Source organism: Drosophila santomea, chromosome 2L (assembly GCF_016746245.2).
Source record: "Drosophila santomea strain STO CAGO 1482 chromosome 2L, Prin_Dsan_1.1, whole genome shotgun sequence".
Taxonomy (NCBI): Eukaryota; Metazoa; Arthropoda; class Insecta; order Diptera; family Drosophilidae; genus Drosophila; species Drosophila santomea.
The window spans coordinates 12,274,100-12,300,427 of record NC_053016.2 but is presented as its reverse complement, the minus strand read 5'-3'; the positions used below and the strand labels follow the sequence as shown (position 1 = coordinate 12,300,427).

Here is a 26,328-nt window from a genome sequence, read left to right as displayed (position 1 = left end):
GAACAATGAGTGGTTTTCTTTGCTAGTTGAGACTATCTAGGGTTTGAATTATCAGCCTATAAACATTAGATAACATTTGGTGCATTGATTTACGTGATTTTGTTTTCCTTTAAAATATATTGGGATGGGTTAAAAAAATATTCCGCAAAAATAAAACAAATACATTTCAGAAGCACACAAATCGAATGTATTTCTCTTCTCTGCCAAATTTGGCTCTGTCTTTTATAATATTATATATGTAATATGTTTCTAAATAACTTTATTTATTTCAATATTTCTATATCGTCTTAGTTGCATTGCGTTTAGCTGCTTGATTTTTAAGTTTAAATAACTTGAAGTTTTTTACTTTTCCGTTTTCGTTTATTTTTAAATTATATTTATAATTTAAGTATAATACATTTTGTACAGATTTAAAAATTAAATTAAATAATAAAAGATTTGATATAAAAACGGTGTACCGCACGACTGACACTGATAAAATAATAATTTTCTCTATAACATAGAGCATCCTACATATCAACATACATATATCTGTATTTAATCATTATTCTTAGTGGGATCAATCAACAAGTAGTGGAAGGGCATTACCAAAGTATAATACATAGTTTGCATTTAAGCTTAAAGGGTGCCATTTGTTTTCGATTTTGTTTTGTTGTTCGCTTTATGGTGGACTTTCGTGGGTAACTTGGTAGCTTGGTCAATTGTTGAGTGACTAAGAGATCTACACCTGTATAAGTCTAGTCAATAAAAACGGTCTCTTGGTATGGGAAGAATGATCGCAGTATTACTCAAGTCTTTTACAAATTACATGTCATACAACATTAACTCCTATTTTCATACTCAGGACCGCTAATAAGACTGATATTCGGTATAAGATCTCTTACGATACAATGTTATAGTTTACTCGAAGCAATTTAAGTTTTGGCCTAGTGCTAAGCGCCATTGATGGATTTATTTACTGTGCTTGATGCGTGTTGCGTGTGAGTAGCTGTATTTTATGTTTTCTATATGCATAATTCAACATTAGTTATGTTTGCGTTAAGTATCTCTGATAACCTCCATCCGATCCAGCCATCCATCTATCCATCTTTGTTCGACTTTCTGTTTGGCCCGATCCTGCCCCTGAACTTTAAACTAAGTTACGTTTTTTTCAAGCGAACCACACTTTGTCCCCCTGATGACCCCGGGATTCGCTGCCTAGAGCTGCACCTGGAATGACTGCGCCGGCGCCTTTGGCGGTGAGATGAACGGATTGGTGCTGTGCCTGGCCAGAGGTGAGCGCGCAGTGCTCGGGAGCGGCAAATCCGGCGACAGTTGCTTGGCCGCTGCCACATTGGCCACCCACTCGGCGTCGAATGGATCGTCTGGGCCACCGCCTCCAACTGCTGCACCAGTGCCACTGGCCAGTGTCTGAGCTCGGCCAACATTGGCCAGATAAGTGGGTCGCTTCGGTGCAGCCGGAGACGTACTGCGCACCACATGGCCCAGCCACTGCTCGGCATTGGGCAGTTCCGTAGAGGTTTCGATACTCTGCTCCGGTCGCGTGGGCGACTGCGAGTGGAGTGTTTGATATGTGGGCGTGGTGCTGGCCACTCGTGGCGTCACCTGTGCCGTTGGCGGGGCATATGAGGTTACATTCTGCACCTGCTTCTCGGCGGCAATGATGTTCTGATTAATGCTGCGATTGTTGTTGAAGTTTAAATCCTCGCCGGCGGCCAACAGGGCGTCGGTCTGAGTCAAGAGGGATAGACCCTGGCTGAGCTCCTGACACAGTTGGCTCACAGAATCGGCGGCCACAGCGGCAGCTGTCGACGGATCCGCTCCAGCAGACTTGGCCGGCGAGACCTCGGCAATGGGCGAAACACTTCGCAGAGGCGTCTGCAGTGGATTGCCAGCGGCGGCGGCCAGGAAGGCCCTCTGACGATCGGCGTTGGACGGAAGATCGTTGATGCGCAGTGACATCTGGCGCTTGAACGGCGACTGGCTACCGATCGTGCTCAAACGGAACGAACTCTGGCGCTCCAGCATGTTGGGCGTGGCATGGGGCCGTTCGATGGCGAAGGGATTGAAAGGCTTGACGGTGGCCGCCGGTGGACCCGGCATTGCTGATCCCGGCCCATCTACGCTCCGCTCATTTGTGCCCACCGTGGCCATCGCCAGACGCTCCGTCAGCGTCTGCTGGCGGAAGGATCCGGTTCGCGTAAAGGTCGAGTTCTTCGTGTCGAAGGTCATCGTCACGCCGCACTCCTTGTCGCGTCGCTGCTTTCGCTCCAGACAAACGGCAAAAGCACAGCCCACAGCGTGGGACAATCGCTCGCCGGAGTCCTTGCAGGCCAGGAAGCCGTGACACATCCAGCGTCGTGTGGTGCCATCCCGGCATATGTAGCTGAAGCCGCGCTCGTGATTGCGATCCGGTGCACAGAAGCTGACCTTTTCGATGGTCTGGTCCACAATCAGGCCCTTGGTCTCGTCATCCACCACACGCAGGCCATCTCCGCTGACATGAAGTAGTCCGCGGACAGGACGACGACGGGATTGCTAAATATTAAAAAGTAGCCTATTAGTACTTGATTTAAACTGGATGAAGGATCACTTACCCTCAAGACCTTGAGTGCCTCCTCGCAGACCTGCATGCCGCGCGACTCGAAGACCTCCACACATCCCAGATACTTGACGGAGAAGGAGCAGGTGGCCGATCGCACGGCCTCCTCGTCCGCCTGCCACTGATGCGGCTTCGAGGACTCGGGAACGCGATCCTTGCGACGCCTGAAGGAGTCGCGAAAGGAGCGACGCAGACGATCCATTTTCTTCGGCGATTTCTTGCTAAACCGGAAGGAAGCGGATTTCTATGGGATAAGGATACATTATCAACCATTAGTTATGTAACATAATTATAGATAGAGAGAGGGGGAGAGAGAGAGAGAGATCGAAACAAGTGCGGTTTGTTTGCAGTTCAACCCCATTGCGGAACTGGGGATCGTATCTAAGTGTTAAGAGTTAAAAAACCTACCCCATTCTTAACATCACCGAATTTTCCGCGTGTGAAGCCGCGCTCGAGTGGTTCGTGCGTGTGTGACGACGAGTTTCCCATGCCTGCTCGCTAGCCCTCTCGCTTGCACTCGCTGGATTCGCTGCACTCTTTCGGGGCGTGAGTAAATTGTCGTAAATAACCGTTACAAGCTGCCAACGAACAGCGTTGCCAGATCGCAGTGGAAAATGGTGTATTGTATTTCGGTTTATTGATCGCGTTTATTGGCTCGTTGGACAGCGCAAATTTATTTGTTCATTGAATTTGAGTAACTGCTATTGATTAAATTAAATTGATGGGCGCAATCTGGAAAATGTGTACAGAATGTTGGTGTTATAGTTTCTTGTGTGGGGGGTACGCAACGTTATCAGTGGCTGACGTCTCCAATATGCATGATTCACACCTCCTCACTACGCACTCCTCACTCCTCGCTCCTTATCGCAATCGACACATGAAAGCACTTTGGTTTATCGGCTTTTTTGGGTTTTTGATTCAACGCCCCCTCGATATTGTCATTGAGTCGAGATCAAGAGTGCCCTCGTCGAATGGAACATTATTTTTATTTTTCCCCCCAACAAAAAGTACGATACATTAAGTGCTTTTCGCGACCACGTACAGATAATACAGTAATACCAGGCAACCTCTACGGCTTGGCCCGAACTAGAAAACTAGAAGTGAAGTCGGGAGGAGCAATAGCAATTAATGCCAACGGCCTCCAATCGCTTATCGCTTATCGTGTGGGCGTCAGTGGACGTTGGGCGGTAGGCGTGGCCAGTCGAGTGTCTCACGTAATTGTTTACACACATATTTAATTTTTCATAATTCTTTTTTTCTTTTGCTGACTTTTAGAATTTATTTGCTTTGACTTCGGCCGAGGCTTTTGTTTTCCCAGCGCTGCGGTGACACGAGCTGACATTTTTGTGACTTTATCACATGCCTCGTATTGCGGTAAACTGTTGATAAACTAAGCGTCTGCAATTATCGCAAAATCATAACAAAACTGTGTGTATTTTCCTTTGCTTTTCACCAGAAATAGTGTGTTTAACTTCAGTTCCTTTGACTCCCTGGAGGAGTTGCAAAACTCAAAAATGTAGATTTTTTATTTTTCGTATATATTTTATTTTTAACAAACGCTGTGAAGTGGACGCTTGATAAGCGCACACAAATAACGTTACCCAATGTATATTTGTTAGCTCGTTTAATTATTATCTAATATTTGTGTGCACTAAATAGGGGTAATCTATTCGTTTGCACATTTAGATCTCTGAGTACCCGAATGCCAGAGTCGTCATATAAAAAAAGGTTTCAATCTCAGTTCCTAACCATCACAGCATTTTCCCAATGCTTTTCCACGTTTCAGCCAGACATCTCACGTTCTACGACCATTAGCCAGGTCATGTTAATTGACCAACTTGCACAGTGTCAGCCAACTCAGGCTAATTGGGCTTATTTGTCCAACTTATTTGTGATTCGGCGATTGTCGAGTGATAAAATGTGAGCACAACATTTAAAGTTCAATTCGGAATTTGGAATTCCGTTGCAAGTTGACTTTCCTCTTGGCCACTTAAGCCGTTAACTGTAAACGTTACGAAACCAGTTTGAACATTTGATTTACTCCCGAAGGCCAGAAGTTCGGTTCTTGGTTACTTGGTGACCACGCCACCATGATCCCACAATTTGTAGCTTTGCTTGGGCTCTGGTTTGTGATATGGCTTTTGGTTTTCCGGCTTCATTAGAAGACTTTTCTTCTTTTGAAGAAGGGCGTTGACTTTTCAGCGGGGATGCTGTTTGACTGCATTTTTCCCCATCAAACTAATCGAATTGTGAACACCAAAAGCATCTAAACATTTTTTAAAGTGGGTCAAATACAATGGTATGGTGGGTAGCAGAAATGATTTACAAATGCTCTTGGCACTTGGCTTAAAAGTCCTCAGAGCACTCACAAAAAAAGGCAAGCAATAACAATAAAACTGAATAAACTCAGTAGCCAGAAGGCGACATTTTGGCTGCTGAAGTGAAGGACATTTAGTGGAATTTGTTTTCAGAAAATTTCAAGGACCACGAGCTCAAATTGGCAATGGTAAACATTCTCAAAATGGAGATACATATTCTCAAAATGGAGATAAAAAAACAGTTACTGAATTATCCTATAAATTTGTTTAATTCTCCGTAACTAACCACTTTAAAAGCACATAAAACGAAACTTTAATATCTATGATTCATGAAGTGCGTAAGCCAGCTTATAGAAAGATGGGCAGAAAACACAAAAATAAAATCCAAATCACGCACCAAAAGTAAACATGATTTCAGAAATGACAACAATCGAGTGGTCATAGCATTTTGAAGAAGCTTTTGGAGAAAGGGGTGGGGTATAGGGTGTGGGGTGTGGGGTGGGGGGCACCATCCGGAAAGGGTTCATTCAACCAATAATCGAGGCACAAAACAGGTTCCAGTCGTAAAATCTGTGTACGTGTTTGCCAGAGAAACAGATTCGACTGCAGTTTACTTTGATAAAAACGTAAAAATAATATACAAAAATATGGGGAGCGCGATATATACATATGTTCGTTATCAGTGTTTGCCCGATACGAACATATTTATTTTCCCTTTGTGATATGGTAATTAATATGGTCAACTAGACGGTATATTTTGCATGACTGCAGTAAACAATGATCATACGCGGTAAGCAAAGTAATGAATAATAACTCCTTTGAAACGTAAACGTCTTTACTCCAGACTTCGTGCTGATAGTTGGTGAATAATTATACGCAGCACAAGTTAATTTTTGTCTGCCACTTCGTTGACCTTTGATTATTCTTTAGGGTTGTGCCCACGACACCCAGCCTAATTAATTCATTAAACTCTTTCTCTCATCAAACCCGTGCCCCGTGGACCGGAGATATAGCATTGTAAATCATTCGCCACATGGCTGGCTGTCCATTTACTTGGTGATGAAATGCCGCTCTAGAACATGGCGACTTTTTCCAGTTTGTTTTTAATTTAGCATTAAACAATTAACCCTGGCATGACAAAACAAGCGCAGTCAATGACACTTTTGTATATCTGTATCTGTATGCTCGATTCCATATAGTATTTTCTATTGCATAAGCACAATCAAGCCTCGATCTAGAGTGGGAGCCCGGTAAATGAAATTCAATTTTACTCTGCCCTCAAAGGGGCATCGACACTTGTTGCATTGCGGCTCAGTGTGCCGATGACTTTTCCAACAGTCTAGCCTTCTGTAGTATGTACATATGTGTGGACACCTCGGAAATCCTTTTACAAAAGTTTCGTCCTTTCAGGCAGCCGGACAACAAGCCATTTCCCATCATCGACAGTGCCATCTGACTGTGGCCAAACGTAGGCTTCACTGGCATTCATCACAGTTATGGATTGTCCTTTGGGGATATGGCTGATGGCACTCGGATGTTTGATGGCTTCTATCTCCTTCTTTATGCAGAGAGACTTATTCGAAATGTGTGTGCCTTAAAATAATTGGATTTTTCATTTCTATACAAAGTGGAAAAATACAATGTTATTGCGAAGTTGGATTTAGAAACTCTCGATTGAAACTATCTGTATTTTGTTGTACAACAAAGCTATCCACTTTTCCCACTAATCATCCTTACTTTTTATGTATTCAATGGCTTCCCTTAGTTGAGAACGTCAGTGTGAAAACTAACATTGTAAAATGCATTTTGAAAATTTCACACGCCGCAGTGATGGTCAGAAAAGGATACACATTTAATGGCTTCCTTTCTTTCTTTTTTTTTTTGCTAGTACATGATATAAAATTATAATTATTCCCGCCATACGCTTCTGTCTGTCTGCAGTCCTTCTTCATTTTCGTTTTTTTTTTTGCTTGGCTAGGGGTCTTATCAACCACCATCGAGTTCCTCGGCCCCTTGGTCCTCTCTCCGCATCCTCGTCCTGCGAGGGTTGCCCTCAACTGCTGGAATTTTTAATTTTCAATGCTCTTCCTTGTGACGGTGGTCGTGGGAACTTTTCGTTTTTTTTGTCGCATAATAAATTTGAAATATATCAGCCAACGTTTTGCATGAATATTTTGTGTGCGCTTGTGTATTTTACATTTTTTTATAGATATAGCGGGAGCTCAACGATAATGACTTCAATTAGCCACCACAATAAGGTGCAATGAGGCATGACTCCGAGGATTTTGTGAGCGGAAATAAGGTATCATTTTTGTCAATGGAGATTTCCAAAGGATTTTTGGAATATTTATGTTTTGTCGTTTGGGATTTGTAAACTCTTTAAGTAGTGTGGTTTAAAATAAAAATAAAATAAATTGAAGGTTAGCCCCAGTCAATTCCAATGAGCTTTTCTAAATAGTATTTAAGTATCCAGCAAGTATCTTTGGGTAAATGTCGTGTGGTATTAAGGCATCCCAACATTTGAGCAACCTAAGATACCTAAGCAACCTAAAAAGTTCACTGGTTAATAAATCTTCAGAGAAAACAGTTAGCATTGCTTTTTGCCTGGTTTGTTTGGTTACTTGAAAGGAGGTGCGCAAAGAATTCGCAGCCAAAAACGCCGAAAAAGGTTCAACGCAAATAATGAGACAGCAACAAAAGATCGCACAGCATCTGGCCAAAAACTTGTGGAATCTTAAGGGAAGTATGCGAATTTTTTACCGGTGACGCAATTTAAGTGTTCAAACGCAGCTACTTCTACTTTAATCCAAAACAATGACAATGGGTATATGGGCATGGAAGCCAAGAAAGGGTAAAAATAATAGTTGCTAGGATAAAAGGAGTTTCTTGAACTCCGTGGGATTTCGCATGAAGGATTCCCCGATCTCGAGCATCCTAAATCGCTAGCTTGGGTTACTTTACGCACGGATGCAAAGGCATTTCACACGCCGACCCAAATGCACCCCTTAAAAAGAACAAAGTACTAGGAGATTGGGGGGAGGGAATTCCTATGCACCCATGTCCTATGCACGCAGGGTCCTAGGTCCTAATTGCACAGGGGCGTCGGGCGCAGGGGTTCTTGTCATTGAGGGACATACTGGGGTATATGCTGCGTATTGTTGAAAGTGCGCATAATTATTAGCTGTCAATTGGGCGTTGATCTGACCATTATGTGTCCGCCATACCTGGTTCTATATGGGAATTATCGACAACTTGGGAGGGGGGTGTGGGAAAAGGTAAGTGTGGGAACAAAGAGGTGACTAGGGATGCTGGCAAGATGCAAATACTAGAAAAAATGCGAATGTTATTGCAAAGACAATAAGAAATTGGGAAATCGATATGCGGAATATGTATACATACAGTCCTAACTGTTCCACCACATCCTTCCACAAAAACCAACTCCAATACGAGTATTTCCAGCACAAAACACTTGAGAGAAACCTCAAAAAACCCAACGAACGGAAGTGGAAATGCAGGCACAAAAAAATAAAAACAATAGGCACGCCTGCGAGCTACACACATGTGTATACAGTAGAGTATGTGGAGTGGAGGTAGCTATATCATACATATACCCTATAAGCAGTGTTCTGTCCTGGCGAACACGAGACATGCAAGCGGGTCACAATTCGAAAAACTTCGAAATAGTTTGCATCTGTCGTTTGGTAAGGAATGCAGCCCCTGCCAGCAGTTGTTGTTGTTGTTCGGCTTCCTGTCTCTTTTCTTCCTTTTACGAGGATCCTGCCATATGCTCGTTGCACGTGGCGAAGGATTCTCGAAGGATACTCTGGTTAAGTGGGGAATCGGACTCACACATGCCGCCGTCTGTTCTTAAGACACTAGACTTCGATTTGCCACGATTTCCGAATTTTCAGGTAGACGGACTCCTTTGGTTCGTGTCTCAACAGAACGATCACAGATCCTTGTTATCCTTTGTTTGTTCGCCAGCCGGCAGATGCGAGCGTAATAACATTCGATTTCAGTCACTCTCGTGTTCGAATGATTTTTTCTGCGAACTACGCTCGTAAGCTTTGTTTACACTCATTATGCAAATAAACATTTCGATGACTCAACTCACTGTGGCATACTTAACAAAAGTTACCCGAATTTTTGGGGAACCTGTTTCGGAGCCATGTAGCACGTTAAGGCCATAAAAATATGCAATTCAATGAAGACAATTCAATTCTGAAGGTGGAAAAACAGAGAAATTTTCAACAACCAATCTTTTATCCAAAGCACAGTTATCATTACGCATTCATAACTCATAAAGCGAGGGAAAACCGGAGACGAAAATCACTGAGGAATTCTAAGAACTAATTTAATATGCACAAGAATGTGTAATGCGTTGAAAACAAACAAAACACCATTCACTGTAAAGTTTATTGGAATTTATTCAATCCTTTTGCTGAATTTGTAATAAACCTGGCAACTTGATACGAATGCTTAGATGTGGCAGAAAAATATTTGATTACAAAACAAGATTTTTATAAAGACACTAGTTGCCTAAGCATTTATCCAAATGTTCATCTCCAGAAAACCTCGTGTAATCAAAGTAAACAAGCTGTAATATTTTTCTTTCCCAGACAGAAGCAAACGAAAAACTGGCTAAAGAGCTCTTTTATCTGACAGTTTTAAAATGGGAAAGGGATTTTTCAAAATGTGACTTGGCGATAAGCGACTCAAAAACAAAACAGGAGAATTTGTTTGCTTACAAGTTTTGTGGAAAGTTACGTGACATCACCAGCAACTTTGTTTAGATAACTGCTAAGTTTAGACGATTATCCAACCGATTTATGACACTAAAGGTCGTCGCGGAGGCAACGTGGTCCAAAATTCGAGGCGGTGGAAAGTCAACGAAGCCTGACAATTTTTCAAACGGTTGTCTCCCGCTATTTTCCAGTGGCATTCTCTGCTCTGATTGTCATAGTTGGTCGTCGAAGTGGGAAGTGGGGAGGGAAATCCATTTTATGGCGCACATGAGTGTAACCACGTTAGTTTTCTCTGTTCCAAATGTCAACGCTTTTCCGTCAACGCGAGGCAAATAGACATCAGAGAAAACAGCTGTTGGCCAATTGCTTTAGCAAATTTCCGGGTGCCTACGCTTAAAAGTAGGCAGTGCAAACAACCAATGGAAATAATCGATAGGCAACTAAACAAACAACCCATATACAACCCATGGCCCAAAGAAGCCATCCTAGTGTTTTGTGGGGGCGCAGTAACACTGGGGCAAATATTCCCCTATTTGCCTAACCAGCCAGGTGAACAGGTGTGCCAACATCCATGAATTGGGCATAAGTAAATAAACGTTCTATATCTATAGCATTTTATATCAGAGCCCAAAGTAATTACATTTATGTAGACAAGGAATGACTTGTAGGAATGCAAAATAGCATTAACAATTGTTGGCAATCAAAACACAAATGTGGAACAATCCGAAAATAACTAAGTGTACACATATGTGGTTATATTCCCTGAAACATTATCAAACTGAAAGCTTAACAGATTGGTATTTAATCATTTATACGGCTATTGAAGCTGACAGACAGCTTTCTTTATAAGTATTAGAAAATAAAATTCTCTTATAACTATATAGTTATAACAAATTTGACAAACTATGTAGTTTCTATGTAAGATTGATCCTTCATCAGAGCACAACGAACTGACAAGCCGGAAATCAAACTGGCTATAAGCCGGGAACGGATATTCTTGTAATCATATTCAGGCATGCCCTTTGACATTCTTAAGCCTCTGTGGTTTTGGCCAACTTAGCCAAGCCAAGGCCAAGTTATTACCAAGTTGGCGTGTCGACTCAGTTGGGCCTTCGAGAGGCGAGAAAACTTTTTGGTATTAATGCAAAGTGTTTGCTGTTCAGGCTTACGGCTAGTTAGCTATTGGCAGGCCAAGAAAATGTCAAGAATAAGCAAACAGTTACAAACTCTCTAATACCTTCTAAAGTTCATAATTGTATTTTTTGTTGCCAACTTTCAAAGCAATTGCAAATGGTTTTTATTAAGGAAAGAAAAAAAAGAAACAAGTGGGGATAGCTAAAGGGATTCCCGTGTCTTCCCAGGCGTTTTAATGGCGATATTTTCTATTAAAATCCGCCTGGTAATCACCGCAGCGTTTAAGTATCAACTTAATGACAAAACGTTTACATGCATAATTATCCAATTTTTTGCATTTTTAATTTCCTGCCTTAGATGCAGAATGCAGAATGCCAGGTGCTCCATGCCCGCTTTGTCCCGACTCCAGAGCCCAAGTTAATGGCCCACAAGTTGAAGTTCTAGCTGGCAGCCATGACTTGGAGTTGGAGTTGGAGTTGGACTTGGTCTTGGACTTGTTCCCGTGTTCTTGACTTGTCCAACGTCTCTCTTTGTTGGATGGCTGGCTGGCTGGCTGCTGCCGTTGTTAATCATCGGCGTTGCAGCATAAAAATAGAAAGGAAATTCCATGAAATTAAAGTTTTATGCAGCCGCAGCCGAGGCAGCGATCAAGTTGAAGTTGAGGTTGAGGTCTAACTCCTCGACTGAGTGTTGAACTTGCAACTCGAGGATGGGGAGCTGGAGCTCGGAGCTTGGAACTTGGAACTTGGAACTGAGAGCTGGGTCTTAGCCAAACGTTTAGCGAAAGCCGCGTCTCGAAGAATGCAGTCGACTTGGCATAATCGAAAGGCATGTGAGAAAAGTTGGAGTCGACTGGCTGGCAGGCAGCCCACCAAACCGGTTCCATTCGACACGGCTGCTCCATCCCAGAGTTGGCTCAACTCAAGTCAAGTCAAGTCCAACTGCACCCAGGTAGCATTATGTGTTCTTACTTTTTTCCTCGGCTTGTTACCAGTTTTTTTGGTCGTTCGTGTTTCTGGCTTTTCTTGGAATGTTTCTGAATGGTTTTTGCTGGAGCTTTTGCCCGAAGTTTTTATGAACTGCCGAGATTTATAATCTGGCCAGGCTGAGAGCCTTTGCTACCAAAAAAATGCAGCATAAATCAGGGAGCCCTTTGGTGGAACCTCAAGATCTTGAAGAACATTCCAAGTAAATCAACTTGAACAGCATAATTATGCAAAGCAAAAGCATCCCATAGTTTGTGGCTGCAAAAAACTCTCTTCTGGCGAAAGCCGGGGCCAAGTTGGCATTTAATTACATTGTAATTATAATATATTTTCACCCACTCTCGGTTCAGCTGGTTCCGTTCTCAGCCGCCCCAAACCAATTCATTACTCATTTCAATGGGAGCATTTTCCCCATTTTCCACTTTGCCTTTGGCACTTTTCTTTTTCTTTTTGGTCGTTTTGTTTGTTATCGTAGTAATTTATGCAGTTGACAGTCAAATAATTTGGCACACAGTATACATTAAAATAAATTAACTTTACAAAAGGAGCTGGGAAAACGTTTGTGGTAAGAATACGTGCATGTTCATGCAGAAAGTCAATGGATTTGAAATTGAAGTGTGGGACAATATTTGAAATATAGAAAATAGACTCGATAGTCATGCCAAATGATTCATCTTCACAAACGTGAGAGACTGGAGACCAGTAGAATCCAGTCAATCGTAACTCATTATATATACGTACAAACTGTTCATGTGATGCAGTCAAAAGCAGCTAATTGCTAATTGTGTTTATATATTTCCTTTGTTAAGTCTCTCTGAATTGCTATGTTCAAGTGCAAACTACGAAGATTTATTGAGTTTTAAGCTGGGTTATTCGTTCTAAATTACTGGTATCGCTATAACCTTAATGGAAATACTCCCCCTGTTTACTAAAATTTAATGCGTATTTTGAATATTTCCGTTAATTACAAAATAAAAGTGTAGGTAAGTGTTTCATAGTTTGAACAGCTGTTTCATGTTTTCTATACCAATGCATATTGAAGACGTCAAAAACTGGAATTGTTACAAAAATGCATATTATGGTTTTACAAATGTCAAAGCAGCAACAGCAACAACAACCGTAAAGCTGTGAAAGAATTACATACGAGTATATGCAAATCTGATTTTGCACAACAAAAACTCGTTTTTACTTGGCTTTAAATCCGAAGCTCAAGTCAAGCTCAACTTTGGCTGTTGTTACTGGTTTTTTCTTTGCTTTTTTTGGGTTTAAACATTTACCATTTATATATCAGTTTGGGGATTGGTTTGTTGATTTGAGTTGCTTTTTTGGTATATCCCAAAGCCGAGTTTTGTTGTCAGTCTGTTTTTGTTTTGGTCACATTCGTATGTATAATTAATAAATAAATCCGGTTCGGGCCTTATATAATTAACTTGCTCATTCAGTGGATTTTTGCCAACGTTTCGGTTTTAACTATTTATTAATTCCAAGAACACTTCGCACAGCACACAGCACACGGTATGTGGGGAAAATCGCGCAAAAAACCGAATAAAAACGACAACGCGACACCGATTAAAACGATCCCCGAATTAAGATCCGCGGTAAATGGATGGCTGGGATCGGTTTTTGGCCCAAAGGACTACTTATGTGTTAACTTTAACTTTACTATAATGACCCCCCCGGAAATTGGAAAAGGTTTCACTATCCCTGCGCGGACATTTGGACAACCGACGATGACAGTGGGCCAAAAGCGAATGGAAGCGGAGGGAAAACGGAACGCGTTTGTCCGGCGAGCGGTGGTAAGCGGTTAGCTCGATGCGGCGGCTCAAATTGCTCTACTGTACTGGCTGACTTACTGTGACTGGCGGTTCAGTCCGCTCGCTCAACGTCGAGAATCGAGAGAAAAGAGCAAAGAGCGGAAGAGAGCGACAGCTGTTACAGGGTGTTGTGCATCTGTGTGGGCACTGAGAGAAACCTAAAGAAATGTACTCGGATTTTAAAAAGTTGTGTTTTGTATTGTTGAGAACAACTTGAGATAAAGTGATCTTAGTGACTTCCTAGAGATTTTGAAGATGTCGCTAGGGGAGAGCTCTTTATAATCTGTTACGCACTCATAAAGTAACCTTTAAAATCATTACTAAAATATTTTTTTAATTTTATTTATTTTCTTAAAACCCTTAATAGTGTTTTTTTCAGTGTACGTTTGTGGATTTGCTCAGTTCCATTGTGTATATTTACTACCAACGACAACGCATCGTCGTTCTGCTTCTTCCATCTCACCTCTGCTCCGCTGGGCTTGTATTTGTTGTGATAATGATAAAACTGCGACGCGTTTCTGCAGCTTGTAGGTTTTCTCGAGTGGGAGTGAGACAGCTGAAGTTGAGCGAGCGAGAGAGGGCTTTTGGGTATCTAGGCTAGGTATAATCTCGGATGCGCTGCATTTGAAGATCGCGATTTGCTGACCGTGGCTTAAAAGATTTGCGGTCGAGACACGTTGGAAAAATTCTAGGAAAACACGAGCTCAATTTTATTATTTAACTCTGGGAATTTCCCAAGCGAGCAAGTGGTGATATTATTACAAAGGCGGCTAGTTCGAAAAGGACCTTCAATTGTTTTGTAATATCTCTGGCTTTCAAATTTATCCTCAACCCATATGTGTTGGATTTAAAGTTTTAAGTCATATACTTTTAACCTTAAGTGAAGGCTTAAATTCTTGGAAAATATGTAACATAAATTATGAATTTGACAAAGCTGTAAAATAATGACAAGTTGTAAGGACGTTAGCTTTTAGAACTGGCGTAATAAACATTACTTTTTTCGAAATTGTACTTTTATCTTATATTTTCAATTCAATCATAAGAATTTAAAAACAGAGAACCATTCTGCAAAATCAGGCATTTCAGATACCCCATTAAAGCGATAGAAGGGCATTCAAAACCAGTTGGTTTCGTTGGTTCTGCAGCTGCCAGTTTTTTTGTACACATGGAGTATGAAGAGCGGTGATTGTGGCGCTCAAGAGAATCATCAAAGAGAGTTACCAAAGTAAGTTAGTTAAATATTAACAAAATGCAAAAGATAGCCAGGTGGTTATGAAATGCCAACGGACATACAAAACAAATGAAAAGAATAAAAACTGATTAACTGAACAATAATCAAAGCTCGGTAATCAATGTATTGAACATCGATTTGAATTAGTTGCCCAACCTAAATTCCGTGACAACAATGGCAAAATGATCGATCGCAATGCGAGAGCGGAAACCGGAGAACAAAAGAGCGCGCGATGCAAGGTCGTTCGCTCTTTAAGAGAAAACTTCGCAGTCTAAGAGAAACATAGATAACTCCGTCAGATAGATAAATTACCAAATGTGTGCGTGAGAGAGGGCATTAAATAGATAATAAGAGAGTTTTCAGCAATGAAACGTGCGAAAAATAGCAATGCAGCAGCTACTTTAATCCAGGTAGCCCATAAAATCAGGTAGTAAAAAGAATGGTATCAAGACTATTGGGAACAAACCATTGCTACCTACACGTGGCACCCAATCACGCCAACATAATCTCAATTTAAATGCAGAAAAAAAGCAATTGCTGCAACTGATGTATAAAGCAGACTTACACTGAGAAAGGAGATGATATTATTCAGATTGCACTTATTTAATAATTCAAATTTAGTGTATTTTCTGAAGTAAATACACATGCTTACAAGGCCCCTAAAAATGTAAACTTGAATATTCAAATTCCTTTCGAGTTGGGGAATAACAGTCATACCTGATAAAACAATCAAAATAAAACTAATTCTTAGAAGTGTGAGTCAAGAATGATTTGATTTGCTTAAAACCCAAGAAGACATTAGTAATTCAAATTCCGAATTAGACTCCATTACGTTAAAATTGCAGAAAATTATGACCCCCATTGATAATATGTAACTTTTTTTCGCGTGTTAAATGCGTTAAAGCCATTGCAGCCATTACTCGACACTTTTAGATAAACCACAATGAAAACAGCTAGCTGTGAATGAGGAGACCCCTCCCCCTCCATTCCAGACAAGCCACCCACCTCCCAACACCCATCGCAGACAAATAATTCCAGCTCTGCTGGAATGAACCGACAAAAGAGAATGCCAGACAATGGGGAAAGGGGGAAAACGGAAGAGGAAGAACCGGGGAAGGGAAATGGGGAAATGGCCATAAGCTGAGAAATCAATGTCAGTCAATGGGGCTGCGGGGCAGACAAAAGCCACATGTGCAACCTAATCAAAATTTCAATCAAAATGCGCAAAATGCTGCAATGAAAGGCTCACAAATGGCAACAAATACGCTCAAACAAACTCTAATTGTTGGCATGAGTAATCCACAGCAAAGCAGTACAACAATTCAATCGAATTGAACCCAATCTGGCCTGTAATTGCGATTAAGAAGCCAATTACTCATACAAATTGCTGGGTCATTTTGGTAAAGGATTTTTATTTTCAGACAACAAGATTAACAAATCAATTGTTGGGCAATAATTGAAATAATTTGGCGACGCTTCAAAGGGGAGTGATGAATAATCGAGTATCCCTATGTTTTGGTAACATGATTGAAGGGAATGAAGTTTCTTTGATTTTTTGATAGTTTATGTATTGACCTCATTGATTTAATTTCATTGTGTTTTGTATAGTGGCTGCATAAGGAAATGTTTTAAAATATATTATAGAAAATAAAACTTGTTTCTTTCTCTCTCTCCCTGTATAAAATTTGTTTTATTACTTACCTCTTAATAGTTGGATGTCGCTTGTAAAAGCTGAAAAGAAAGAAAAACCATATTGTTGATTAATAAGAGAGTTTTCAAACGGTTATCACATTTTTAAAATAAATCGAATTTTAGAATATAAATTCAGCTGTAACCGTTACAAAATTTAAAACATGCTTTTATTCTGGCAACGCTTGAACTCAAGTCTCTCTTAAAAGAAACTTAAGAGCCAGCTTACATACACAGGCGCACACATGCACATTCACACTTGGGCACTCAGCTGACAATGTCAGTGACGTTAACAAAAAGTTCCCACGGTCATTAGGGTCATGATGGCTCTAGCATATTTAGTCTCGTGTTCGCTATTTGTTTTTAATTCAAAAATGCAAGTGTGTACAAATGTACACACATGCATACATATGTATGTGTGTGTTTTGGCCAAGTTAATTTTAGCATGTGTGCTTTTAGCCTAGGGCTTGTGAGCGTTTCTTGAGTACGTTCTTGAGACGTCGCCGAGCTGAGCCGCAAAACTTGAGTGGCTCGAGGGCTTAAAAGCTTTGTGGGGCAGGTGAAAGAGCTTTTTGAATGCTAAGCTCGGCTTGCGGTTGAATGAACTGAAGCTTAAAGTGTCTTAAAGTTATTGCACTGAGGACATAAAGTATACGATCCCAAGATAAATTCGTAATAATAGGTAGTCCATTTTAGTGTTAATTGTGTTTAATGCGTTTTAAATTACTTAAGTATATTTGTATGTATAAGTTGTTCATAAAAATGAATGAAAAAGTCAATATTAATGAATAATATTTTTAAGTGAATAAAGAAGAACCCATTACTGATCATTACCTAAGCATATTATTTCTGGCTAATGACATCATTAAATCCGTTTAGTTGTAACCCTACCTATTTATCTTATGCATAATTTATTTACTTTAGCCGACTTTCCAACCAATGCTATTCTAAGCCGATAAAAAGTGGTTTACTTTTGCCCGATTGCATCTCGCTTCTTTATCAATTTTGTCTCCCACAGCGACGCATTGTAGGGGTCCTTCATTTTCCAGGGGTTGACAGCTCTCCGAATTGTAAAAAACTAAACTCACACATTTCACGCCCAACCAATTAGCCAAGGGTTGCTCACACCCTCCCAACCACCCTCCTTTCAACTATACGTGTATTTTCTGCCTTCAGAACGCCCACTTTTCCCTGGCGATGCGAACAGAATTTTCAAGTGTCCCTGGGTTAAGGTTGCAGATGCAATTAAAAAGCATTTAACGGATTAGAGGCAATAAAGAGAGGATCGCAATAAAAATATAGAATAAATACCAGCATTAGAGGACACGGAAACCTTGAAGGGGTGAAGCTTCGTGTGAACCAAACACGATTTTATTGGAATTTAATTTAATAACGCACCGCCAGTTGCGAATGCCAGTGAAAATATTTCAGACCAAGTCCGGCGCACATAAATTCCGAGCAATTTTCTCGCTGCTAATTAATTTTCCGAATAAATTGTTTACCGATTCCGTTGAAGACCTCAGGTATTAGTGTGCATGATCATTAGGGCACAAAAGATTTCCGTTTCAAGACCAACTTTGCTGAATGCCTTTGAGCTAACTTTTGCCCATTTGGCTGAAAGTGAAACGACGTTCATGTCCCAATTGGCCATAACTATAAATATATCAATTGTGGCTCAGCTCTCGCCTAGCCATTACGCATCCAATTTGTTGGCGCATCATCAACTTCATGGCTTCGCTTTCAGATTTTTCCCTTCCCCAACCATTTCCACACAAATGGCACCTAAAGTGTGTGTAATGCAATTCCATTTTACAGCATTTCTTCATCAGATACTTCTCCTTCGCTTCATTTTTTCTACTCTTTTTTCTCTGCAAATGGACGGAGTCATGCGCCGGCAATTTGGAACGATTCCAGTGGACTCCGGGCTCCCATGTCTGGTGTCCAATTGTCCTCCCTGCTCCACTCGCGGCTCAGGCTGCAGATGCAGTTGCAGATGCATATGGAGATCCAGATGCAGACACAGAATGCTGACAACGAGCGCGGACACCAATTGGAACGTGCCCGTTTAGTTTTCCTCAGCACGGTTTCAGATGCTAAAATTGCATTAATGCAATTCGTTTTTTCCTGGTTTGCACTCAACTCACTCCCCTTCGTGACGTCCGTTTTCATTTGGGGGAAAGGGCAGAAAAGTGCCAGTCGAATGTCAAATTGTGTGTATTTTCAGACAGAAGACTTGAATTCTAGGGAACTCTTTAAGGGGGAACTCTTTAAGGCAGAAAATTATGTAAAATGTCTCGTTGGTCTGAAGCGAACAATTTGTGAATTTCGAGTTACTAATATGTAGTAACAAGTCCTAGCAACAGTTTGCAATTGAACTTCTGGCTTGGCGTTTAATTGCCATTAAAGATAGTTGGTTTATCACCTATTCCATTGCGTTCCTTCAACGTGTATCCGCTAAACTAACACACGCCATTTATGCAACGGATGGTGCTAAATTTCGAGCCCCCGCAAGACAATCAATAAAGAAAATGGCATGGTATCCAAGTCGGGTCTGCAACCTAAAGGCGTGGCTCTTCACTTGATTGGTTAGCTCTATGTTTTCGTGGGGCATGCCACAAGATTAATGAGGACCATAGCAACGCCTAAACGTGTTTTAGACCGCGCCGAAATCGACACCCCCGCAAAAGTGCCAGCGACAGCGAACATATAGTATAGTTGTGCAATTGCTAATCCGCCATCTAGTTGGGGACCATAAACCAAAGGCCGTCGGGCACTTAATGAGGCGCAGTCCTCGTCGTTCTGAAAGCGCCATAGCTTCTATCTTCTACTGTCTTGTGGATTTTCCCCCACGTTTTCCATCTGACTTCGACGCCACACCAAAGACGTTTCCTTAGCCAACGCAAATATCAAGATAGTACATTCATTCGTAGTTGGTTGGTTTTGTTGGTTTATTTTTGCTTTTGTTGGTATTATTGCTTTTATTATTGTCGGCTGTGTGCGGTTTTGGCTTTTTCAATTGCACTTGAGGCGCTTCTTCCTCTTCGTCATCAGCAGCACACACACCTTGAAGGTGGGAAAACAATAATAATAAGAGTAAGCATAATAAAAGCCGGATGTCCATTAAAGTTCTCCTCTCAGCTGAAATTCTATATTTTTTCTTATTGCCTGTGTGTTGATTGGGCTCCAGTGTGTTCTGTGTGTGAACGTGGGTGTTGGCTTTTAAATTTGCTTCCTCTCATCTCTGAAATTGCTTTTTCTGGTATGAACAACTCGCAGAACGGAGCTGGAATTAAATTCAGCTCAAGGACTGCAGGTAACGAATAAGCCGGAATCGATTGAAATTGATTGCCTGGATAAAGTTCGGAAAAGCTTGGTAAAAGGGGGTGCTAAAGAAATCAAAAGGAGGTATCTAAAAATAAGATTTCTTGGCTGTGCTTAATCATGTTTTAGGTTTATGGTCAAAACACCAAGGTCTTTGGGCAGACACAATGGTTTTGATTTTAGCTTTATAAATACATATTTCACAAATTTTCTTACGAATTTCTTTCACTTCACTTTAGGAAAAACAACTTTGATTTACTCGACTCAACCCTATTCAACGAGATTGACATTCACCAAAGGAAATGGGTACAGATATTTGTTCGCACGCCCACGTTATGAGATTTCTGGGAATTCCCACGGGAACTGTGGGCAGCACACGCGCCATGTCCTGATTCTCAAACCACCTCCAACTTCTCCACTCTCCTTTCTCCAGAGAAAAAGCTGTTCTCAGCATATACACTTGTAGCTGGGACATAAAGACAAACGCCTGCCACGGCGCCGCTTAAGGATAATGTGCCGCACGCTCGTGGCGGCCTACAAATGCCAGGGAGTGTCCTTGTTAACCCAACATTTCAGTTCTGATGATCAGGCACGGAAAAATCGGCGAGGGTGCGTCGGAAATCATGCAAAAACGTGCCGAACACGAGCCACTGAGGAAAATGAAGGAAAACTTTCCAAGTTACTGGCAATTCGTGTCTGGCGTTGACAGTTCGCCATCTAATTGCTTGTGGCTTGCTTTCGTTCTCGACTCGATTCGAGCCGACAACCCCATCAATCTGTCCAAGCCGCCGCCAACTGACATATTAATTGCTCATAAAGCATAAGCAGTCACCACCAAAAATGTAATCCCCCTGATTGGGCGCACGGGGGTTGCTCGAGAAATTGTGCAAAACATGCAAATTTTCCAGGCTGGGAACCGAGAACTGGGAACTGCCGTTTGACCTAAGCCCATCGCGGCTCAAGTGTCTGTGGCATTATCCTTGCCCGCCAGACAGTTGCCTTAACGCTTCGCTGCCTCTTGTTGGGAGCGAAAGGATGATGGCCGAGGATGTGAGTGCTCCTGCTAAATTGCTCATTAGCTGCATCACGAACTAGAGAAGTGGCGAAATAGGTAAGGAAGTTCTACAATCCAGCAAGGACGTGGGAACTATACTACCATGGGGGCCAAACCATTGCGGAAGGTCAGCTGTTAAGGTGGAGGTTTTAAATAGTCGCGTATGCTGGGAAACCAGAGAACATTTTGTAACTCTGTATGATTTTAATAAATACATTATCGCGATAAGACCTACTCTTAATCTTCATGCTGTTCCTCACGCAATTTGTCTTGAGCATCCCCACCTACAACAAGCCAAGTGCTCTTCATGCCCAGCATCGCCATCAGCAGCTCGTTGCAGCTTTAATTGGTAAATTGTTCAGCTGATATCACAATTTAATTATCGCACATTAATTGCCCGGCGAACGAAACTGCACCCAAGCACTTTGTCGTCTACGGTAGAAGTAATGGACGAAGAGCCATCTGGGAACTGCCTACAATCGAATTAAAGTTAATTTTTCATGCTCTACTAAAAGTTATGCACACTTGGCGTTTGTCACCGACGGTATATGTGTATATACATGTATGTTTGGGGGTGTATCCGTCGTTGATATTTTTTGGAGGAGGAAAGGAAGGGCTGTGGATGCGATTTACGGGTGGAGCACATCCACTCTTTAATGGGATGTCAGTCGATGCCGCGTAGCTGTCGTGCTTGGTTGCTCATTTATGACCATGAAGCACTGGTAGAACCTATACGTACTACGTATCTGCCAGATACTCGTACTCGTACTCGTACTCGTTCTCGGCACGCACACAGAATGCAATTGCGGGATAGATCGGAATGGACTGGAATAGAGTGGAGTGGAGTGGAGTGGAATCGGAAGTTGTGGATTCTAGGCTCCGGGTAGCAGCTTTAAGTCACCTTCTGGTCGTTTGATGCTTCAGTGAGCTGCGACTGCAGTCGCTAGCCACTTCCTCCGTTTCACGGGGATTGCAGTTGATGGTGCGCCATGCAACTGGGTTACCTACTCACTGGGACAGGGCACTGATTTTATTTGGTTCTGTACTCTGAACACGGTTAAGGAGGGGTCACTCTGGTCATGCTTGGGGAGCAGTTAATTAGTGTTAAGCTAACTTTAAGTTTCCGCTTTAAAAAGTCGCTGCAACATGCATTTGAGAACTTTTGGGGCACTATATCGCTTCACTTCTGGGATCTTTTTGCTGTAATACTAAAAGAAAGGCAATACGTGGCTTACTGATATTATTCAACTTCCTGTGGTTAACCATAACATTTGCATATCGATCCGATAGGCAATCGTATAATGCTCCACTATCCTTGGCTGACATTTGCCATTACATCAGGCTCATGCATTTCTGCATTTCAGCATTTCCAATGACATATGACATTTGTATAGTGGTGCAGAGACGTATCTGTAATATTTATGCACGTAATGCGCGCGCTGTGAATGTATCTTTGTATCTCGCAGATGCCATTACATTTACAAGCATGCCGCATGACAAAGAAGCTTTTTCCGCTCTGTCTGTCTGTCCTTCGCCATCAAAATCTTGATAAATTTCTAGACAAACATATCTAAACTGGAAGCCAAAGGGACTGTGCTTATTCACATAAATTTTATTTATTATTTATTTATTTGAAGCTATAAACAAACTGAGATCTAGAAGCTGTAGCCATAATATATCAGAACTGTTTTGTGGTAGTAGGCTAAATTACGCACGGTTATAGCCCTAATTTAGCATTATCGTTCCTGCTCTAGACAGTACTAATTATTATTCCATTAAAACGAAATACTTTTGATCAATCAATTTTAAATTCCATACGTTTTGCTCACGATTTCAGTTAATCAGAGTCCACCGATACAGCACGATGTACACAAAGCCAACTTTAGTATTTTGTTTTCTGGTTCTAATGTTAATAGTAAAAAAGGTCAGTTAAAATAATATATAATATAACATAATAATTTTGTTAAAAAAACATATAATAGGCAACGCCCCGAGTGGAGTTTACCAACTTGAAGTGTATGTCTGTGGACAAAGATTTCGCCGAATTTACCGAATGCACTCTGAAATCGATAAATCGAACGTATAAATATATTTCGGCCAGAGTTAGCCTGTACAAACTGCCAATTACTAAAGCAGGGGTAAAAAATTATTTGTAAAAAATTAACCGACTAGTAAACAATATTGTAACATTTATAGGTCAACTTTGGACTGTACAAAAGGTTTAATGGTTACAAGCCGTTCCTATACAATCAAACCATAAATGCTTGCCATTTTTTCAAACATCAAAAGGCACATCCTGTAGCAAAGTATTTTTTTGACATGATTAAGGAAGTTTCCAACTTAAACCACTCCTGTCCATATAATGTAAGTATACATAAATGGTTTCTGATTACATGTACCCATGTTAATGAATTTCAAAACTTTGCGCCTCATTAGCACGATATTATTGTGGAAAAAGTATCCACCGATATGGTTAATCACCACATTACAAATATTCTCTCCTACCCGGAAGGTGATTACATGCTAGAAACTCGTTGGATACTAAATGATAAATATGCTGGAGGAATTAAAGTGTATTTGTCGCTATTCTAAATATTTAAATTACTTTCATACAAAGCCGTCGTTCTCACCAAATAAAAAAATATCTGCACCGCAGTACTTTTTTGACTAATGTATATTAACGTAATTGTATTACCAAATCAGATAGATAAGCAAATCACTACATAACTGAGTAATATTGGTGAATTGATTATTATCAGTAGATAGTGGACGTTATTTAATTAAATTAGATAACAACGTTATGTGCATACGATTTCTGCTGGGTTGAGTTTCTTATTATCTCACTGCTCAATTAAAGTGATGAAGAACTTATGCAAATTGTATATTTGTCTTTCCACGATCTTTTCCGCAACTCATTCAATCCTACCCCAATCAAGTTTCAGTTGGCAGAAAGCCTGAAAGGAAATAATTGCCATCTTAAATTATATTTGACATTTAGTAATAAATGTTGATTGCGCTTGCTTTTTCTTATCCAATCGCTCTTCATACACTTGATTGTCTGATCTTCACTTCACACTTTTTTGGGTGCTATTTGTTCATCCAGTGTTAATTATATATTTTTATTTCAAATTCCAGTTTGCAGCTTTAATTAACAGATTTGGTTTTATCGTCTTTTTTCGTGTTTATTTGCAAAGTTCTAATTTATACGCCTTTTCATGGTTCAATAAACATTTTCGAGTGCAAGTCATTGGCCACGCTTTATCTGTACTAATAAATATGTACATATATAAGTATATTTATATGAGTTAAGGTCGTTGTATTTGCGAAAGGCTTTTCGAAAGTAACCAATGCCAAAATGAACATAAGCCAAGTTACTGAAAGGAGCTTTACTGTTACCAACTGAAAATGCCGACAGCGTGGCTTAAGGGGTCTTAATACAAATTATTATGATTAATCATCGCGCACAAATACAGGCAAGTGACTAAGGTACACAGATACGTTTTGGTTTCCACGCCCTCGGGTTAAAGATACATTAAAAAAACCAAGTTGGATTTTCGAGCATTTGCTTTGTTCTTTTCAAGACGAAATACATCGCCTCGGGCCAATTAACATGTTTTTTATCTGCGGATTCAAATTCGAAGCGTGGGCATAGCCAAATTAGGCAAATAAACTCGGTTCTCTGAAGTCATAACTTCAATAATTTATCGACGAAACGGGGCTAATGCGTTAAAATCAATGTACAAAGCCGATTTCCATACATACATTTGTTTCTTTGGCGATCGAAACATGCCGAAACTGCAATCGGGGTCAAAGGATGTGAAAAGAAAAAAAAAACGATGAAACTGAAAAGCGTGCCAGTAATGAAAATACAAATAGGGCAAGAGCAATAAACAGAAGAAATCCCAATAATGCAGGCGTCGAGAAGGAAAATAAGAAGAATTAGGAACACATGGTATCAAGGCTATTAAATACCCTTGCTGTTTTGTTACTCATTTAAATAAAAACATATTAAATTTATTTTGTATTTATAGAGTCATTGAACTAAAAAAAATTAAACTTTGCATAGATCCGAGTTTTATAAAGAGTACACAGAAATACAATGTATATGAATGTTAATCTTAAGTATCCCTTAACTGCCCTAAAGCTGAGCCAACCAGATTGCCACAGCATATTGCAATAATGCATTGTGCATTTGAGATGGGCTCCCTGCAGTATTAAATAAAACCGAGATAAGAAAGTCGCCAATCCCATGGGGCAGCGAAAAGAGCCTAGCTGAAGTGAATTAAGAAAGCGTATCAGATCGTGACCATATGGCGTTTGGTTCGCGTTGCCTTGGCAATGTGACAAAATGCAAATGCGGCGCTGCTCGACTAACGGTAAGCTGCAGGAAAACAGTTTCTGTTCTTGATTAAATACACACACACACACAATCATCGCAGCCATGCCAATCACGCACACACGCTCACGTGCAGGAACAAAATCGCAGAATAATATAAAAAAAGAGCGCCAGAAACGGAGCTCCCGTAAGAAAATCGATAATTTGGTGTTTTTTTTTAGTGACCCACCAAAAAATTGGAGCAGCGCTTATTTGCTCAGCTTTCGTAGTATTAAGTACTAGGTAACAAACATATGTACATATGTATGTACGTGTATGACTGTGAAATGTGTTATTCCAACTCACCTGCGATGATTTAATTGTCAAGTTTTGAAGTTGCCGTGGAGCTTTTTCCACAAAACTCCGCAAGCTTAAAGCAATTTAAAAATATATATTTTTGTTGTTGCCGAAAATAAAGCCGAGAAAAACAAACAAAGCGAGAAACTCCGTTTCGTCCGACTGATTACACAACGCAGCAACTTTACAGTGCGAAGTTGGAGACTTGCTGTTGTTTCTTCTCTTCTGATTTGGTGGGGAGGCCGTCGTATTGAGCAGGTTTTAATTACAGTGTTTCAGGGCCGCAAAGCTTCTCATGTTTCTGGGCCAGCACAATTCATAATTTCCCGTACAACTCGCATTGGAGTTTTTGCCAAATAAATTGCCACCAAACAAATGGCCCACCGACACACACACACACACACGCCCGCACACACAGAACCGCGCGTGCACGCACACACACACGACCGCCGAGGAATGAGCGCGGAGAGAGCTCCGCCACGAGAGCAGGCGACTGACAGCGACTGAGCTGGAAAGCAAACTGAAACCCCAAACGGAACCAAACCGAAACGCCAACGGCGCAGTCGGCGTCGCTGCCGGCGCCAGCTTGGAGCTCAAGCTCCTCAAGGGGGCGAGCGAGATGGGCAGATACAGAGAGAGCACAATTTCACCCTTTGTAACGGTACGTTTCAAGACAACATGTGACTGACAGTGGGCTGTCCTGCATCCCTGACATGGCGTTGCCACCCTGTGCAGTGGTGCTACCCTTAATTTGAAGTTTAC

At 41.1% G+C, this 26,328-nt stretch overlaps 2 protein-coding genes across 4 annotated transcripts; one reads left to right on the top strand and one right to left on the bottom strand.

Annotated features, from left to right (window-relative positions):
- Positions 1-164: 164 nt before the first annotated feature.
- Positions 165-26,072, bottom strand: LOC120443791 (protein numb). 2 transcript variants are annotated; one of them, XM_039623119.2, is made up of 4 exons: positions 25,576-26,072; positions 16,532-16,561; positions 2,598-2,846; positions 165-2,538 (listed from the first exon to the last, which is right to left on the bottom strand). In XM_039623119.2, exons 3-4 carry the CDS (start codon positions 2,802-2,804, stop codon positions 1,198-1,200), a joined length of 1,548 nt encoding a protein of 515 aa, XP_039479053.1. In that variant the 5' UTR covers positions 2,805-2,846; positions 16,532-16,561; positions 25,576-26,072; the 3' UTR covers positions 165-1,197. The 2 variants fall into 2 exon arrangements, with proteins under 2 accessions (XP_039479053.1, XP_039479052.1); XM_039623118.2 differs by lacking the exons at positions 16,532-16,561; positions 25,576-26,072 and adding exons at positions 3,011-3,334; positions 13,063-13,621.
- LOC120443793 lies at positions 14,767-23,505 on the top strand. Of its 2 annotated transcripts, XM_039623123.1 has the most exons (5): positions 14,767-14,824; positions 22,732-22,818; positions 22,877-23,032; positions 23,091-23,258; positions 23,331-23,505. In XM_039623123.1, exons 2-5 carry the CDS (start codon positions 22,759-22,761, stop codon positions 23,484-23,486), a joined length of 540 nt encoding a protein of 179 aa, XP_039479057.1. In that variant the 5' UTR covers positions 14,767-14,824; positions 22,732-22,758; the 3' UTR covers positions 23,487-23,505. The 2 variants fall into 2 exon arrangements, with proteins under 2 accessions (XP_039479057.1, XP_039479056.1); XM_039623122.1 differs by lacking the exon at positions 14,767-14,824 and having other exon boundaries at positions 22,716-22,818.
- Positions 26,073-26,328: the final 256 nt, after the last annotated feature.